The following is a 17,375-nucleotide window of genomic DNA, read 5'->3' on the forward strand; positions in this document are numbered from 1 at the left end:
ATCATTATAGCCATTAGAAGATGCATGGGTTTTTTGTAAGCTTGATAAAATAAGACCCAGTTCATCACACAGTGATGAAAGTTCATCATGCCAAACTCATCACTCAGAATCAGATTCGTACATGAACTTGAAAGGTAAAGTAGTGAGAGGTCCCATGTGCATGCAGATAGGCAGGACATTGCATGGACTCAGATTACACGTCCCAGACTGGGATGGGAAGGCAGCTTCCGAACTGGTCGACCTCATGCAGATCGTCCATCTGGAACCCTCCGTTCACGCCGACGGCGCCGCCGTGGCCTCCCGCGATGTCGTTGAGGTCTGCGGCCAGCGCGTCCCAGTCGAACTCTCCGTTGCCGCCAAAGCCAACCTCGCCATCACCGTGAAAGCTGCCTTTGGTGGCTGCGCCGTCCTCGTCGTCCTTGAGCACGCCGATCTGCTGCAAGAACTCCCTGAGGTCGAGCTGCGGCTTGTCCGCGCCGGGGCAGGCGCCCTCGCACGGGTCGGTGTCGTCGTCGGCCGCCATCGTGGCCGTGGCCACCGCCTGCTCCAGGGCCTGGAAGCAGGACATGGGCGGCGGCAGAGCCGCGTGGGCAGCAACGCCGCCGTTGGTGACGGTGGAGCAGGGAGAGGTGGAGGCCGGGAGAGGCGGGCCGAGCTGGTGGGGAGTAACTCTCGCGCCGCCCTGCGGCGGCTTGGTGGGCGACGCGCCGTTCTTGAGCTCCTGCAGCCTCTGGTGGATGACGTGGACGTTGTGCTGCGCGTTGAGGTTGAGGAGGCCGTATGCCGGGACGGCGGCCGCGGCGGCACCCCTGGCGGAGGCCGGGAGCCACCTGAGCCGCTGGTGCGCGGCGGCGGCGGCGGTGACGGAGGCGCGGAGGTGCGGCAGGTTGAGGAAGGCGTCGGGCCCGTAGAGCCTGCGCGCGGCCTCGTCGTAGGCGAGCGCGGCCTCCTCGGCGGTGGCGAAGGAGCCGAGCCAGAGGCGGGTGCGCTTGTTGGGCTCGCGGATCTCGGCCACCCACTTGCCCCACGTCCGCTGGCGCACGCCGCGGTACTCGCACGCCGCGTTCTGCGGGCCGCCCTTCCCCCGCGTCGGGCCCTTCTTCCACGCGCGCTTCCGGCCGCCGTAGCTCTCCATCGCCGCCGCCGTCGTCCTCGATCAGCTAGCTCCGATACGATCCTCTCCTGCACGAATCCAACGCGCGCGTATCAGCTGCCTAGCGTTCAGAGAAACCAACGACAAGGCAACGAGTGAGGCGTGAGCGAACCTTGGCGGAGAGCGGAGGGATTTGGAGTTTGAACTTTGAAGTGGAGGGGAGGAGAGGAGGGGGGTTTTGAACTTTGAGCTTGGAGTGGGCGCCGGCCGGGAGGGAGTGTAGTGAAGTGGGTGAGGAGAGTGTGACGAGGGGCGCGGGGGTTTAGTAGAGTGGCGCGCGGGGGTGGGGTGTGATCGGCAAGGCTTGGCTCGCATGCCGTGGGTTTAAATGTTGTCACGGCCGGGAATGCATGCTCGGCGCATACAGCGTCGCGCCTTTTCCAGACCTGTGAGCGTGAGCTTTCGTCGGAGGCGGCATGTGACCGTTGGGCATCTCTAGGAATTCACAGTTCTGTACGATTGCAAAACCAAAAAAAATGTTTACTTTTCTTGATTTTATTCATGCATGTCTAATTCTGAGTTTTTTTTAAAAAAAAGTTGGATTGATTCAAGTTCAGTTTTTTTTTGTTTTTGTAGTGCCAACAGATTGGTCATGTAATTGCAGATTGTGCTTGAGGCTTGCCTGGGTTTTCCTGGACTGCTAAACGTCTAAACCCTCAGCAAGGGATGAGCATGCGTGGATATGCACCGAGGAATCGGTCGAGAACGTACGGTTCGCAAGACGATCGAGCATGCTGATTCGTCGTCATGGTAATAAGAGCGGCATGAATGCGGGTATGAAGATCCACCTCACAGCATTCTTGGCCCTCACGAGCGGCGCTCTTCACATGCTCCTCGTCCACGTCGGACAGGGCGCATGCGATTCCTGCGCCCTCCTGCCTTGTTGTTTGACCGGATTGCTCTACCATGCAGACTAGGGCAGATGCGGATAAGCTAAGCATGTCCATTTTGGCCACATTTGCTCCATGTAAAGCCAATATTGCTAAATGCGTCTTCTGTTGACGTGATGTGTATGCATGCAGCCTGGCCATTGCCACCCCAGAATGCTATGCAATTACATTGCAATCCATTCATGAATGAAGAGCCTGCATCCATCATCCGCCCAATTATGTTAATTTCCTCAGCAAACAAATGCAAAACTGAACGACAAAGATCCAGTTCATTCTCAGTGAGAGCCAACGTGGCTTGTCATTGCAAGCGCGGGATCTGGAGAAGAAATGTAGTCTATCAATGTTTAACAGGCAGAGACAATGCGCTGTCGCGATTTCCCTTCTTCAGGAGATGCTAACTTGGGGCTATCAGTAAAAAAAAAATCTATAGATCCCTTCCTAATGAGTATGCTATACTCAATCCTGTTCTTTACACTAGTAATGCTGCCTCACTACACACTTTCAGGAAGCTCTTGAGCAGATGTTTGGCAACCCAGTTTCCTTCGTTTGCAGGAGACCTCGCCGCCAAGGGTCATTGTACAGTTTATAATGCAATACCTGTCAAAAGCATTCTTTCTCAGCAAATATGAACACAGCAGAACAATAGTTCTAGGGTGCAATGGGATACTACTTGAGAAGCATGGACACGTGGTCAAGTTCAGTTCTGGTAATAATGCTAAAGTTTATGTGATTCACCAAAGCTTTCTACTGAAAATGTAAATATTTTTTCAGCTCTGTCACCTAGCAGATGCCAAGCACGAAGGTTGAGGAGCAGGTTTACTTTGATTTTTCTTAAGTTACCTGTATAAATGTTGCAAAGACATCGTCATCGTCAGGTAGTTTTGATACCTCAACAGACCAGGGCGCCTCTTCAGAGAACAGCCTTTTTTGTCTCTGTGCCTCTAGCAATATAGAGTCTCGATAGAAAAACCTCTGCCACATCTGGCGCACATTTCCAAGCATAAACTCTACTTGTGTTTCGTTTATTCCCTGGTGACATGGAAACAGTAAGCATTCCACAGGTAGTACTCCCTCTATCCCAAAAAGAATGCAACTCTCACTTCCCGAGAAGTCAAACAATTTCAAGTTTGATCAAATTTATACAAAAAATTAATAACATTTATATCTTCAAATAAATTTAGTATGAAAATATATTACACGATTAATCTAATGATACTTATTTTGTAACATAAATGTTAATATTATTTTGTATAAATTTGGTTAAATTTGAAATTGTTTGACTCCTCGGGAAGCGAGAGTTGCATTCTTTTTGGGACGGAGGGAGTACGTCCAAAAGAAGAAACGGAAGAAATAGAGTAAAAACATACTCGAAGTGTACTTATGAGGTTTGGAATGTCATCTTCTTGTACACGGACCGCAAAACTGTTGTAGTTGAGCACATTTTCATATGGCAGAAAAATTCCATCCTACAATGCAAGCCAAGAGAGTAGATAGGTCTGTGTTAGAGATCACATGATGAGATGTTCCATCACGTCACAAAGTCTATCCATACACATTATATGGTCCCTTGATACATGACACAAGGAAAATGTATACCTGAATTATGACAGGAATACATCCTTGAAGCATGCTGTCCTCCATACGCCCACTCCAGCCATCCCCCGGCAGGACACCACAGAAAACAGAGCTTGCTAGTTCCTCATAATATTTCTCAGTTCGTAAATAGGTAACCGTCACATTGACTGCATGCTGCCTTCCAAGGTTTCCCTGCTTGTTTGGTGTGGAACCAAATTCAGCTGCTAGCTTCTGCCGAATACCCATGCTATACCTGCATTATGCAATCAAAGCAGACTGATGAATAAATCCTGTCACATATTAAGACACACAAACATAGATAGATACGTACGTGTCTTCTGGGCGGCCTCCTTCATATGCTGGACCTAGATTACCGTTGAAATAGAAGAGTGTTGTACGGTTAATCCTTGGCCTGCCAGAGTTGTATTATAAGGTTACAAGGAACATAAATAGTTCATAGGATATGTTGCTAAATTTCCAGATACCTTGCCCATAGTTTTAACCATATAGCCCCTGGGTCAGGCCCCTTCCATGCCGGAAGCACTAGATCCTTTCTTGGATCAAAACATGGATGGTTGCCTCTTCTATCTAAAGGAATAGGATCCCAGTTGTCTGCCCAATAAGCAGTCGTTGAATTCCTATGTTTCGTATTAGTGTTTCCCCAGTGGACAAGCATCATGCTGTTCCAGATTTCTCTTGGAGCATAGCAGGCACCTTCATCCCATGAAAAGAACTGCCTTTATGTAAGTTGAAATGCAATCAGTTAGAACAACTATTGAATAAGAACTAAAGAATCATATACAGTTAATTTCATCCAAACATGAAACCCACCCAGATATGGTCTCTTCCCGAAGTACGGTTCCAGTAAGGATACTGCTGAGCTATGTGATCATACGCCATTCTATAGTACTCCAGAGCATGGTAGCTCCTGAGGCGCAGGTCCCTCTAAAATTAAAACTCAAATTAACAGTAGAGAACACCATGACCACTGAAATACAGCATTTTCATTACGATTCTCACCGGCATTAGCAGATGTGGAGCATCATCAGATCTAGTTATTAGACATGAATCAAGCACTGGAACATAGAAATAATCAGCTTCCTCCCCGTTAAGAGTGCGGTGAGGGCTAGCAAGAATGCTCTCATAGAGTGCCATCTGCATGGAAAATAAAACAAAACATTGGTCAGACTTGCTTGTGCTGGTAAACTCATCACTGTGAACATGGAACATAAAACATTAAGTATATCTGCTAGCAGCCAAAATTAACAAACCCAAACCTGGGCACCATACAATTGCTGAGTCCACAAAGTTTTGTTCCTGTCATCATAAATCCTATTCACACACTGGAACTTGAAATGTCGTCCCTGTGAAAGAAACATATCTCAATGCTGCAGCAAAGCTTTAAGAAAACACACACAAAAAAAAAACCCTTATGACATACTTACTTCAAGAAGATGACTGTCAAACTCAGCTGGCAAATCATATACATATATAAGTGGCCTTTTTTTCTGAACAATGGCCTTAACATTGATGGGCGTACTGTTTGAAATTTTCAGGTCTGGTAAATTCACTGGTGGCTGGAGCCACGAGGGCCAGTCATACGCAAGTGAATACGCTGATGGGATACTGCAATCAATCCCAAAATATCCACTGTCACACTGAAAAGTACTCAATGAGATTATAGCTGACAAAAGTAATACAAAACAGTGCACCAAGTTAAATTTAACACAAGCAATTTCATTTCTTTAGCTAAATAGTTTTCTCTGAGACATACCTGACAGAAACCACCACGGCAATGTCCATGTCCAGAGCACTGGTTGATGCAGCTGCATTCAACACGTGTCTCACAGAACTGCCCCCAGAGCCCATCATATTTGCAATCACATTCTTCTTTATATTTCACTTTGGACGAATATGCATCCTCAGGTACCACATTACACCATCCTGACTTACTTCTGTTTGTTGTGAATACATTTTCCAGGTCGGGTGTTTTCCAATTGGTAAGCTTTGGATCATCAGGTTTTGCAGGCAAACTGGAAAGATGGACTAGAGAAGCTTAATAATACTAAAATGTCACAAAAACACATAATCAAAATAAGTATCAACAATAGTCTTACATTGTTTTAAAACCACAAGCTTCTGCCACAGGCCGATCTGGGTATTTTGTTCCTGGACCACAAAAGCACATTGCCCTGGTTGTGTCACAGTGAGCTGCACACATGGAAACTATCCATCGTCCTGCAGGCCATTCTGGGGAACTCGGGAGGTTGCATTCCAATTTCAGAACCTCCTCACATCCTTTCCCTACATCAGTGAAGCCATATTGTGATTTGAGTTTTGATTTGGAATACAGCACCACAAATCAAAATGCTATGGGAATCTTTAGGAGCAAGAGGAAATATCAATATTAGCAAGGAAACTATACATACATGTCTCCACCTTCCTACAGTGAGTAGCACCCATGTTCTTCCATTTTTACATAAAAGAGTTGTTTTTTTGTAAATCCATAAATATGGAAAGAGCAATCCGTTCACTAGGAGGAATATCTAAGTAGATAAAATAGGGTGTAATTAGATAATTGAACAATAATCAGTAGCTGTTTATTGCATATTTCATTTCCCATTTCGTGTTGTTCAGATACTTGCAGAGATCAAATCCAAATTTAGCTTGGCAGGTCGTTGGAGTATTGCATATGAGGCTTCAATACTGCCTTTCTTGAAGTCATGAATCTATGCACGTGCAAAATGAATGGTCTATATTCCTTCAGACATGCAAACTGGACGTTCTTGTTCTCACAGAAGTGCAGAATAATTTGAACCAAGTATGCTACAGATCTAGATACAGGCTTTGGTACATGAGCATACTCACAGATAATACACAATCGGCATTTCATGTTTTCTAACTCTATGAATGTTCTATTAACCACTTTTCTCACACAATTCCTATCTTAAGTTATTGAAAGACAGTCCTTACGAGTACTAAGCACCATTAAATTTTAAGCGATACAAATTCCTGATGAAAATGCATTCTGATTAAAAGAAAGTGAAAACTGAAAATTAAGACCAACCAGAATATCCATGAAAGCATCTGCACTCTCCCAGATCATAGTTGCACACACCACTTCCACTGCAGTCTTTCTCGCAGCGCTTTGCACCTATACCCTGTCGTGAAAGAGAAACCCAAATTTAACTCAAAACAAGCTAAATCGAAGAAGCCCAATGAACAGGGATAACGATAACTGCACACCTCAGTGATATTGAACGACGAGGAGTTAGCATGGCACCCAGCAAGCCACCTCCCAACCTCAGCCTTCCAGGGTGCGCCACGGAACACCACAGCTCCATGGGAATCAGAAGGGAAATGCTCCCTGAGACGCGAGTCCACCACCCCAACGCCCAGGGATGCATTCCTTGGGTGGCTTGCACTGCTACGAGCACCGAAGTAATCCAAGGAGGAAGGAAGGATTGGCACCATGAACACATGGACAGCGGTCACAAGCACCAGCAGGGCGCCGGCAGCGCCCACAAATGCCACAGGGCATTTCGTCGAACGGATTGCGCGCATGGTCAAACTACCATCCGAGCAGGGGCGGACCCAGCATAGGACATGGGTGTACATATGTACACCCGATAATTCTTGCAAACGAAATCGAAGTTAGTCGGTAATATATTGTAACTGGATTCAGATCCGAATACAAATAGTTTTGTTAGGGTTTGGGGTGCTCCGTCTCGCACAGCAGAAGGAAAGAGAAGGGGCGGGCATACCTGGAGGATGCGCTCGTCGCCGGCAAAGGGCTGGGCGAAGACAGGACAAATGGCGCCGCCGCTCGCCCAGTCATCGCCGCCAGGGAAGGAAGAAACAGAGGGAGGAGATGAACCTGAGGCCCTGAGCGGGCGGGAGGGCTGTCAATGATCCGAGCTCGAGCGAGCCTGCCACCTTATAGAAGCGGTGTTTGGATCTGACAAGAATTGGAGGGATTCCCTTTGAGCGTGGCCATCTCCAGGGTGTGCCACACCAAAGAGCGGATACTCTAGCGTTAAGTACCATTTACCTCATGTTTCCAATTTTTGCACCTTTGACACTGCCCCGTTCGGTACTGGTGGGAGCCCCGGTCCGTGGGCTTGGAACTTGGAAGGACAAAGCACATCCAGGGCGACTGACAGAATGGACCCGCTTTCGTGAGGGCAATTTGGTCTTTTGCAGTAACAATTTTCAACAAAATGCGGAATTACAGAAAAACTGTGTGTAGGCATTCCATATATGCAACCTTTTGGAGTGGTATTTCATAAATTCCGCTAGTTATGATATTCTCTTGTGAAATTTCCTATGAATGAAAGAGCATGTTCAAATGGAAAAATTGTGCATAAGCCACTGCAAGACATCGATTACGATTTACTTCGCGAGTTACATAATTCATTCCAATATCTCACAAACTATTGCCTTGGGCCTAGATCCTTTTAATGTATAAATGAGGCCCACCCAACTGATTTGAGTTTTAAATGAGTTACAAGGAACGTGTTGCACTTTAAAAGTGAGTGCCCAAGCATCAATCTTAGTTTCCTAATCGCACCAATTATTGATGAAAAAACGAGCTCTAACTCTTCTTGAGTGGAAGATCAAAAAACAGCACAATGCAACGTAATTCAAGTGCTTTCGATGTGTGTAAACTCCTGGTTAGTAATATTTAAGTAACTAAAGACTAAGTCTAGATATAAAGTTGCAAGTTCTGGAAGACACTTCCGAACAGACCTATGAACCATTGCTATAAGTTAGGACTAGATAGTATCCTCATGCCAAATTTGTGAAATTACAAGTGAAGAAATACAAACATCATCACCAATTCAAAGTACAAAACCAGTACGATCAGGAGTAGTAAACCTTAACGAACTAAGAAATTGGGCATTCGAGTTATATTAACTCAAGGAAAGGACGCATTGGGCTTCAAGTATTTTTGGTCTGTTTGTACTTTTGAACTGCCAAGTAGCAGAGGGGCAAACAACATTCAAACAGATCATTGAATTGTATCACAACTATCTTGTCATGAAGAAAAAGAAATACCATGTTTCAAACTTTACATCAGTATCACTTCAAGAGACAAAATGCAGTTTCATTGGCAAAACCACCAAGCAGAGGAAGAATGCCGACATTTTGCTATATCTCGAATTATACATATGGAAAAGACTCTCTCAACCTGTATGACTATACATATGCTTTTTGTTTATTTCCCGTACAGGATGTCAGGTGGCCATCAAACGAATGAAGTAATGGATTCTAACTACACCAGGTGTTGCTCGCTAAGATTTTGTATTATTATGCTGCTACTCCACAAGGAAAGTGCAGGGCTTCAAAAACCAAAACATGCTACTGGAGCTCCCTTCTGCATCACAAGCTCTAGTATTGTTCATATCCTTAACCCCAAAGGGTTGCCTCACAGCATCTTTTTTGTTCTCCAGATCCTTACTAGGTGTCCCCTTATCCTAAAGAAAAGATCACATATTACAGTATGATTAGATAACTGCACACCGTACAAAAAGCCGAGTTCAGTTATGAGGTGCACAGAAATGTAAGATATGCACACACACAATGAACATAGAGTAAGGTGGGAAACCTACTTGAGACCAGAAACACCAATATATCCACTATGAGTCTTACAGTGAATACCAGATTATAAACAAGCATCATTATTAGAAACCTAATACTGCACAGGTACAGGCATACTAACAAATATTAGAAACCATAGCTTTACCATACCATTAATACATCCGGTAACTCTCGCGCTAAACAATGTTAGATATGAAAGGACGCTACTTCTTTACCAAACCATTTCGGCTGCATAATCAGACTTGCACAGGTTGTGAAGTATGGTGAATTGGTGATGCCAATTCCTCACTGTAAGATCTGTCAAATCATCAAGGGAAGAACTAGTAATAGGCAGTCATTTATTTTAGGGCAGAAGTCATAGTCATAGGCAGTCATTTATGTGAACATTAGATGCACTTAGATAATTCGAAGATCATAGGCAATCATAGGTTAGTCCCAGCAATGAAGATGTTGAAATTTCACCAAGTAAACACCATGATCTAAAGCCACAGACACTGAATAAGCAAATACTATAGCTATGCCATATTCACCTTTGGTGGTTTCTTGAGTGGTGAGCCTGCCGCTGCCATTCCTCCAGCTTTAACATTCTTAATACGGTTTGGCGATGGGGATGGAAACCGCTGCGGAGTCGGTGGTGTTGCCTTCACCTCCTTCAGCACATAGGGTGACCTTTGCTTCCCTGCTTCCACCTTCAACCCCACCTTCTTTCCCTTCCTGCAGAAACCAACATTCAGCAACTCAAGTAACAATCACTAAAATCGTCTACACACAAAGCTTGCATACATTGGGCTTGGACTCTTTTGCACTGTTTCTTGTCTTGCCACTTTCTTCGCCGTCTCTGAGGAAACGGGATCACTGGCGCCAGCATCACAAGCCACCTTCTCCACTGTATCGCTCCCATTCCTGCACAGATGAAACTGTCAAGGACCTGAAGTGCCAATCTGATAACTGAATTTCCGCATTGCTTCGGCGAGGGAAGAATTACATTGGGTTTGAGCTGTTTTCCTCCTGGATGTCTGTGACAGGCCGGCTCCCACCGGCACCAACCATCCGCTTGAGCTCATCGTAGAACTCCGAAATCTGGCCAAGTATATCCTTTCCAGAAAAGAGGTTCCTCGCTGAGAGGGTGCTCTTGAGCTGCCTGGGCGGGGCGTGCTTGTTGAGCAGCGCCTCCTTCTCAGCATTGCCCGGTCGCTTCTCCGCACTAGACTTGATGGCCTCCTTGGCATTCTTGTTCCACCGAGGGGCACCGAACGGCGGCCTACTTGGTGCCTGTCGCGGGGGCGGCGTCGCCAGCGCAGGGTCCTGGTTCTCGCTGTCCTCCTGGAACCTCTTCTTGGGCGCTGCCTTCGGCTTCGGCGGCGTGAAGGTGGCAACGGGGCCGCCTGCGCCGCCGCCCCGCCACTTGAGATTGCTATTGCCGTCCCTGAGCAACGGGATGGAACAAAAGGTCAGAACAAAGATTGATCGAAGGGGGTGCGCGAAGACCAACTGAATTGGTGGGGAAAGTTCTTGGCAACCTGAGATTGGTGGCGTTAACGTCCCTCTCGCCGAACGGCAGCATGGCCGACACTGAGCGCAGCAGCTTGCCCTGTTCAGAGGAGGAAGCATGAGACGGGAATTTAGCTAATCGGGGGAAGAAAAAGGATTGCAAGACCGACCTTGGGGCTGGGGCTCAGCTTGAGGAAATCCTCCGCCGTCTTCGGGTGCCGACAATCTGCGTCGCAGCAAATCAAGAAATCAGCACCGGTTTTTGAGAAGCAAAGTTCCAATTTTGCAAGAAAAGGGACCAGAATCGCAAGAAAGCAGCTGAGCAATAAAGCCCCCAAGGAAGAAAGCTACGCGGATCAAGAACCGGGCCTGTTCTTGAACCATCGATCAACGCTCACTGCTTTGGTTTCCCCGCAATCAAGCGCAGCCAACCAACAGGGGCGCGGCGTGGGGAGTGCCAAGAAGGGTATGAAGCGAAGGGTGGTGTACCGGGGCGGCAGAACCAGGCCTCGTCGTCGACGTCGGCGCGGCCGGCGTTGGGGTCGGTGAGGTCGGCCCAGTGCGGGGCCTCGATGCCCTCGTAGGTCTCGTCGCGCACGTACCGCGACACCACCCGGCTCCAGTCGATGTCCTTGGGCTCCATGAACTCCATCGCCCCTCCCCCTCCTCCTCCCTCTGCCGTCTCCTGCCGCGCAGCGCAGGCGCGGGGGAGGAGCCCCGGACGAGGCGGGAGCTAGAGTAAGATCGAGAGGGAGAGGGAGAAGGGGGGAGAGACGTTGTGGGTGTCGCGGTACGAGGCGGGAGCTAGAGTAACTTGGTCGCGGCGGCTCCTCCTTTGTCGCGCTCGTGAGTTGTGCGGGGGCGGGGGCGAGGCGAGCCGTTGCGCGTGTTATGACCAGGAGGAAGGGAAGGGAAGGGAAGGGAAGACGACCCCGACGACCCGTTGGCTCCCGGCCAATTTTCCGACCGTTGGAGATCACCGATACAATAATGGCGGTGGACGGTGGTGACTCCCAGCAGCAGCAGTAGGCGGGGCCCACATGGATCCTCGCGGCACGCACATGAACATGTCAGCATGGTCAAGGCGAAGGGATCAGTAGAACGTTCCACAGCACAACCGTCGAGCCAATAGTTTGGGGGAGCAGGCGATCACCAGGCGTCACGCCGTCACCAGAGATGTGACCCGGATCTACACCAGGCAGAGATGCAGGATTGAGTAGTACTGATCGTTTCAATCATCAGATGGGAACCAACCATGAGGTGAATTATATTCGGTTGTACCATTGTGAGGAGAAGAGAAACCCAGCCACCAGATATCAATCAAGTGAAGATAATACAGCATATTGCTATGCCAATGTGCAATCGAGTGAACCAGAGTCCAGGATCAAACAGCATATATCAGGGGGAAAAAACGGGGCCACACAGATAACTTCTCACAACACTGTCCTGATAGTGTTAAGCAGCAGCCTAGAAAGCACAAAAGGGACATGCCTATCATACATGGGGTGTGCTCAGCGTACACGAAGCTGCCAATCAGCCTACTGTAATTTCGCGCCTGATGATCTATCGCTATCATAGTAATGTTGACTGGGAAGTGGGCGAAATCATCCGCGAGGAAACCCAGCTGTGTCCACAGGCACTGCAGTCTTTGGAGGAAGGCAACGTTGGATGCTGGCTCATGCCGGCTGGGGCAGCGGGTTCGTCTTCAACCACAAGGACCGCCCTAGCATGGCTCGACCATGAACAGCCATGTATGAAGCGTTCAGCCTGAGATTGCAAGGGGGAAAGAGGATATGGGTTAGAAAACACCTCGGAAGAAACAGCGGCGCGCAAAGACAAATGTGACAGATCTTACTTGTCGACATCAGGTATGTTCATCGGATCATATGGCTCCTCTTTTTGTTCTATGCCTGGATGGCTACCAGCAACGGACGCGGGGTCACCAGTTCCGTCAACCTGCAAGAATGTGAAATTTGTTAAACGTACGAGAACAAGCTTTGGCCAGACTCGGATCACAGATCGTTTGTGCACTATGAAACATGAAAGATCATGCGAGGTAAGCCTCACAGATCATTTCCTTACAATGGGAGCATGTGCCGTGCTCATACAAACCTACAAGATTAGCAGGAACAGAACAGAAGTCTTTTCTTCAGTGATTCAATATGGTGGACTATATAATTCACAAGGTTACAATTTTCTACTTTTGGAAATCCTATACCTGTTTAACTTGAGGGTGCATCATATAATGACATTGCTCCTAAGAAATAAACAAGCATCAGGTCTCCTCATTCACAACCTTTTTTTTAGGGAAACGGCACGGGAGGGCCCCTACTGGATCTTTTTTCATTAATAAGGAAAAAAAGATATGTACAGGCATAGGCTCTAAGCCTAAAACAAGAAAAAAGGTATGCTTATGAGATCCTCATTCACAACTTACTGATGAATGCACAAAAGCACAGCACAGAAACTCAGGAAAAAAATATCATGAATGTAATTCGGATCAAAATCCTTACCTGTTGGGGATATTGGCTATACCCAGCATAAGCACCATATGCATATGAAGGGTCCTGAGCATATCCATATGCATCATACCCATAGCCATAGTAAGTGCTTGCCCATTGATTTGGATCTGCTTGCTGACTCCACACAGCTGATGGGTCCTGCATATGGTTTCATGGGATCATAAATAAGAGAAAACATTAGATTCCACTTGAAGAGATTCCAGTAGCGGGAAAAACACAGAAAATACCATAACCAGGAAAAGAATACTAGATCAATTCAGAGGAGATTCATAACGAAAATGAATGAAAGCTGCTTAGAAATTAATACTACATCAAACAAGCAATCCCCTATCAGGCTATCACCCAAGACAGAGAGTACGGACAATATCATGTGGCTCTGATTAATCCTCACTGAAGTGTTAGCACTGGGTGAGATCTTCTTTAGCATGCTTATTGGTGCAAACTCCCACATTAACACAACTGCCTCTACTTAATTTCACCAGGTCCATAGGTCCTCAATTCTAAGTAGGTTGAAGAGATTTACCGAATGCCATAGGTTTATTCAGTAAAAATTTTAGTACAAATATACCTGTTTACTTGCAGGACTTCGGCCCCATGAAAGCCTAACTGCTTGTTGGCCAATCATTGTGCCATGAAGACGTTGTACTGCCTCTTCAGCTGATGCCCTATAATAGTGATAATTGGTAATGATAAATGCCCCCTGTCTTTTCATTAATTAAAGAAAATTTAGATTCTACTACCTCTGTCCTGAAATATAAGGCATCTTGAGTTTGTCCTAAGTCAAACTATTCTAAGTTGACCAAGTTCATAGAGAAGAGTATTAACATCTACCACATCAAAGAAGTAAACTACAAAAATATATTTCGTAATGAATCAAATTAATGCTCATTAGATAAAGTAAATATTATTGTTCTTTTCTATAAACTCGGTCAAACATAGAATAGTTTGGCTTAAACTCAGAATCCCTTATATTTCAGAACAGATGTATTGGTAAAGAAAGGCATCACCATGAAATTCATCTGCTTTTGAAGATGGAGAATAGATGCAAAAAAAAAACAATAGACATATCCATATGATATAAACTGTAAATTGAGTCCCTCTCTGCTGAGTTGTCAATGGAGTGGTACTACTGCACTGAAATGTTTAGTTTTGCTCGTAAAGCATAAATGTCCCTAATGATGTAGACAGGCATACTTATTTTAGGATGTTAAGACATTTGGATTTTGGACAAGCCCTGATCTGGATATAAACTTAACCAGACACCATGAGGTTGGTAACTAGAACCTCCCATGTCTTGGACAGTGGCTAGTACAAATCTTTTTTATGTAAATTAAACTTCATGAAACAGAGGAAACAGAAGTTTTCCAATAGCACTTACCTAGCTGCATACTGTACAAATCCACACCCTTTACCGACTGGAATCTTTACATATATAAGCTCCCCAAATTGAACACATATCTGCCTCAGCTCATCTTCTGTCACATTCGGGTCCAAGTTACCGATAAATATCTGTAAATGTATCCCAAGGTAAATGGCATAGTCAACAGAGAAATTGACTACAAATATGGTAGGGGTTCGTACTGTTGTGTTTGTAGGATCACTATCAGGTAGAACTGTCTGGAGCTGAGGCACTGCATAGGTTGTTGCTGGATATATCGCTGCATATTTAACATAACTTACATAAGAAACCAGTTGTAACTTGTAATAAGTTCACGAAAGAAATATAAAGAAAATGAAGAATCTCCTACAAACAAAAACATAGTAAATTACAGATCATCTAATATTACCTTTAGCAGCTGAATACTGAAGCTGAGAGCCAGCAGATTTCTTAGGTATGGCAGCACTTATCCGCATAGGTCTTGTTGAGCAGTACACACCATTCATTTCTGTCATTGCACGGTTCTTTTCATTTTCATCAGCGAACTTTACAAATCCATATCCTTTAGATCTCCCAGTGTTTGGATCTGTGACAACCTTAGCTCCTCTGACAGATGGATAGTTTACCCGGAATGTCTCCTGTAGTAAGTAATCTGTGACATCAGGTGCCAGGTCCCCTACGAAAATCGAATGATCAGGTCCTGCATCAGGACGCCTCTCACCAGAGCTGAAAGAGGCCCAGTTCAATCTGAACGTGTGTTCAGTTCCAGGCATTTGTGTGCCATTGTAAGTCTGCAGAACTTTCTCAGCAGCTTCATGAGAAATGAATTCTATGAATCCATAACCCTCTGGAAGGCTTGTTACTTTGTTGCGTATTATTTTAACAGATTGTACCTACGCTTCCAAAAAATACAGGTCTTAGTACAATGAGTCAAGTGCTCAACAGGAAAAAGAAAACTATACAACACAAACTATGCTTACATTCAATTGAAACCAATATGATGCTTCTGATGTTCAGATGAACTTGCAAACTTTCTATGGTTAAAGAAAACATCTATTATCAGCTCAGTGCCAAAATAAAGGCAATAAGGCAACCCAATCACAGACCAGACATGAACTTCTGAATGATTGTTGCATTAACTCAAATAGCTGTCAAGGAATATTCTTTTACACAACTTAGAAAAATTGGATTTTTGATTGTTCAGGAAAAAAAAACAGATTTTTTATTGTTCAGAAACTATGAGCTTCAAAAAATCACAATATCATCCTACCAATGTTGATAAACAAGCCCAAAACAGTTTAATGCTTTCCTACAGGATCCATAAAAAGGCTCATTGACATAGATAAAATAGGTCTCGACCATTACTTTCACCAAGATGCAAACAAAACAATCTACAACTGCTACTGTGAGAGCATATTTCAAAAGGCCTATGTGGATAACTTCACTTGCTCAGGTAATTTATCTGTCAAACTATAGCATGCATGGGTAAAGTCTTCACACCCAGATACAGTTGCCTGGACAATGTTCGTGAAAACCCGTATTGCTACACAAGAAGCTCATCAATTGGCCGCAAGAGGAAGCATGTGGACCACTTGAATGCACAATTGTTTGGGTTAATTTCAGAACGAAAAGGATGGCTTCACAACCCTAGGACCATGAAACCCTTACCACTCTGAATAAGGCACGCGGAGACGGTTGTCAATCAACGTAGCTACCCTAACTAAGCCCAAGGAACTAGAAGCCACTATAAGTTGAGTCTTAAGCATCCAAGAGCTACATGTTACATGTACCAAGTAATCTGAATTCACCCAACCCGCAGCAACGCAGACGCTCAGTCAGACATTGAGAATAACAAACCCAGCTCAAAATCACCGAATTTAAACCGCGTACCAAACAAATCCTAGATAGAAACAGTTGCCTAATCGGGGCGCACGCACGGCCCAAGGGGCAGTTGAAGGGCGACGCCTACCTCCCCGGTGTGGGCGAAGCAGCCGTAGAGGTAGTTCTCGTCGGTCCAGTACTGGAGGTCGCCGATCCACAGCGTGCGGACCTCCTCGAGGCTCGTCGGCTGGTGATACGGCGCCGCCATCGAGCGGCGCGAGGCTGCTTGGGGGTCGGAGGCGCGGCGGGGAAGAGGGCGTCCGGCTGGGGCTAGTGCGGCCGCTCAGGTTTCTCTCTCGGAATATCTCGGCGTGGTGCCGGCCTCGTGCTCGTCTTCTTTTCCTTCGCCCATATTTGGGCCTTTATCGGGCCCATATTTGGGTGGGTTGGTGGTCGGTCAGTTCACCCAAAGTGAGTGATTGCATTATCCTAGGTGGGCTGGTCCAGTTAATAGAACCAGCCCATAGTCAACATGCACTACATCCCGAAGCCTCCAGTGCGGTGCTCGTCGCCTCGCCGCAGCCATCGCCATTTGCCGGTGAAAAACGACGAGGAGCTCCGGTTCTTCGGCAACTATCTTCGCAGGTCAATTGAGTATTTGAGTGTTCTCATGTAAGTACTCACACCAGAGCGGAGGAGCTATTCTCTCCAAAGAGGGGAAAAAAGGAAGCAACTCTGACACAGGGCCAGGGGGTAGATAAATGAAATCATTATGCATGACAACGGTTTGTAGTTAGTAGTTTGAATTTCCAAGAGCTTTTCTAAAATCTACTCTCTAAATAATCTCAACTTTTCTAAAATCTACTCTCTAAATAATCTTAACTTTTCTAAAACACAAAGTACACAGGGCCAGGATAGCTATTGATACACGATCCTGAGAAAAA

General features: G+C 46.0%; 4 protein-coding genes across 5 annotated transcripts; all 4 read right to left on the minus strand.

The window, feature by feature from the left end:
• Positions 1–193: 193 nt before the first annotated feature.
• LOC112873407 (dehydration-responsive element-binding protein 2E-like) lies at positions 194–1,135 on the minus strand. The gene has a single exon (XM_025936367.1). It carries the CDS (start codon positions 1,133–1,135, stop codon positions 194–196), a length of 942 nt encoding a protein of 313 aa, XP_025792152.1.
• Positions 1,136–2,293: 1,158 nt separating this feature from the next.
• On the minus strand, positions 2,294–7,676 carry LOC112877214. Of its 2 annotated transcripts, none has more exons than XM_025941445.1 (15): positions 7,383–7,676; positions 6,865–7,253; positions 6,686–6,779; positions 5,736–5,922; positions 5,393–5,651; positions 5,064–5,276; positions 4,896–4,982; positions 4,639–4,773; positions 4,450–4,563; positions 4,104–4,351; positions 3,950–4,030; positions 3,640–3,871; positions 3,411–3,509; positions 2,932–3,072; positions 2,294–2,640 (listed from the first exon to the last, which is right to left on the minus strand). In XM_025941445.1, exons 2-15 carry the CDS (start codon positions 7,234–7,236, stop codon positions 2,545–2,547), a joined length of 2,358 nt encoding a protein of 785 aa, XP_025797230.1. In that variant the 5' UTR covers positions 7,237–7,253; positions 7,383–7,676; the 3' UTR covers positions 2,294–2,544. The 2 variants fall into 2 exon arrangements, with proteins under 2 accessions (XP_025797230.1, XP_025797228.1); XM_025941443.1 differs by having other exon boundaries at positions 2,884–3,072; positions 7,383–7,669.
• Positions 7,677–8,632: 956 nt separating this feature from the next.
• Positions 8,633–11,630, minus strand: LOC112876202. Its single transcript, XM_025940256.1, has 7 exons — positions 11,200–11,630; positions 10,881–10,936; positions 10,740–10,810; positions 10,205–10,645; positions 10,003–10,122; positions 9,750–9,933; positions 8,633–9,095 (listed from the first exon to the last, which is right to left on the minus strand). The coding sequence occupies exons 1-7, from the start codon at positions 11,360–11,362 to the stop codon at positions 8,937–8,939; spliced, it is 1,194 nt and encodes a 397-aa protein (XP_025796041.1). The 5' UTR covers positions 11,363–11,630; the 3' UTR covers positions 8,633–8,936.
• Positions 11,631–12,002: 372 nt separating this feature from the next.
• On the minus strand, positions 12,003–16,808 carry LOC112876018 (polyadenylate-binding protein RBP47B'). The gene is made up of 8 exons (XM_025940046.1): positions 16,580–16,808; positions 15,020–15,503; positions 14,814–14,890; positions 14,611–14,741; positions 13,801–13,897; positions 13,224–13,370; positions 12,566–12,666; positions 12,003–12,477 (listed from the first exon to the last, which is right to left on the minus strand). The coding sequence occupies exons 1-8, from the start codon at positions 16,697–16,699 to the stop codon at positions 12,387–12,389; spliced, it is 1,248 nt and encodes a 415-aa protein (XP_025795831.1). The 5' UTR covers positions 16,700–16,808; the 3' UTR covers positions 12,003–12,386.
• Positions 16,809–17,375: the final 567 nt, after the last annotated feature.

The sequence above is a fragment of the Panicum hallii genome, chromosome 9, assembly GCF_002211085.1.
Source record: "Panicum hallii strain FIL2 chromosome 9, PHallii_v3.1, whole genome shotgun sequence".
In the NCBI taxonomy this organism is placed as follows: domain Eukaryota; kingdom Viridiplantae; phylum Streptophyta; class Magnoliopsida; order Poales; family Poaceae; genus Panicum; species Panicum hallii.

Bases quoted from the DNA above. Each gene is read 5' to 3' on its own strand.
- LOC112873407 (XM_025936367.1), bottom strand. From the start codon at position 1,135: ATGGAGAGCTACGGCGGCCGGAAGCGCGCGTGGAAGAAGGGCCCGACG.
- LOC112876018 (XM_025940046.1), bottom strand. From the start codon at position 16,699: ATGGCGGCGCCGTATCACCAGCCGACGAGCCTCGAGGAGGTCCGCACG. The intron at 15,504-16,579 runs GTAGGCGTCGCC...TTGGAAGCGTAG, and splicing joins GCTTCGCCCACACCGGGGAG to GTACAATCTGTTAAAATAAT. The intron at 13,898-14,610 runs GTAAGTGCTATT...TCACTATTATAG, and splicing joins TTTGTACAGTATGCAGCTAG to GGCATCAGCTGAAGAGGCAG.
- LOC112876202 (XM_025940256.1), bottom strand. From the start codon at position 11,362: ATGGAGTTCATGGAGCCCAAGGACATCGACTGGAGCCGGGTGGTGTCG. The intron at 10,937-11,199 runs GTACACCACCCT...GCTGCGACGCAG, and splicing joins GGCCTGGTTCTGCCGCCCCG to ATTGTCGGCACCCGAAGACG. The intron at 9,934-10,002 runs GTATGCAAGCTT...TGGTTTCTGCAG, and splicing joins CAAAAGAGTCCAAGCCCAAT to GAAGGGAAAGAAGGTGGGGT.
- LOC112877214 (XM_025941443.1), bottom strand. From the start codon at position 7,236: ATGTACACCCATGTCCTATGCTGGGTCCGCCCCTGCTCGGATGGTAGT. The intron at 5,652-5,735 runs GTAAGACTATTG...CCATCTTTCCAG, and splicing joins GCTTGTGGTTTTAAAACAAT to TTTGCCTGCAAAACCTGATG. The intron at 3,872-3,949 runs GTACGTATCTAT...TGCATAATGCAG, and splicing joins GGAGGCCGCCCAGAAGACAC to GTATAGCATGGGTATTCGGC.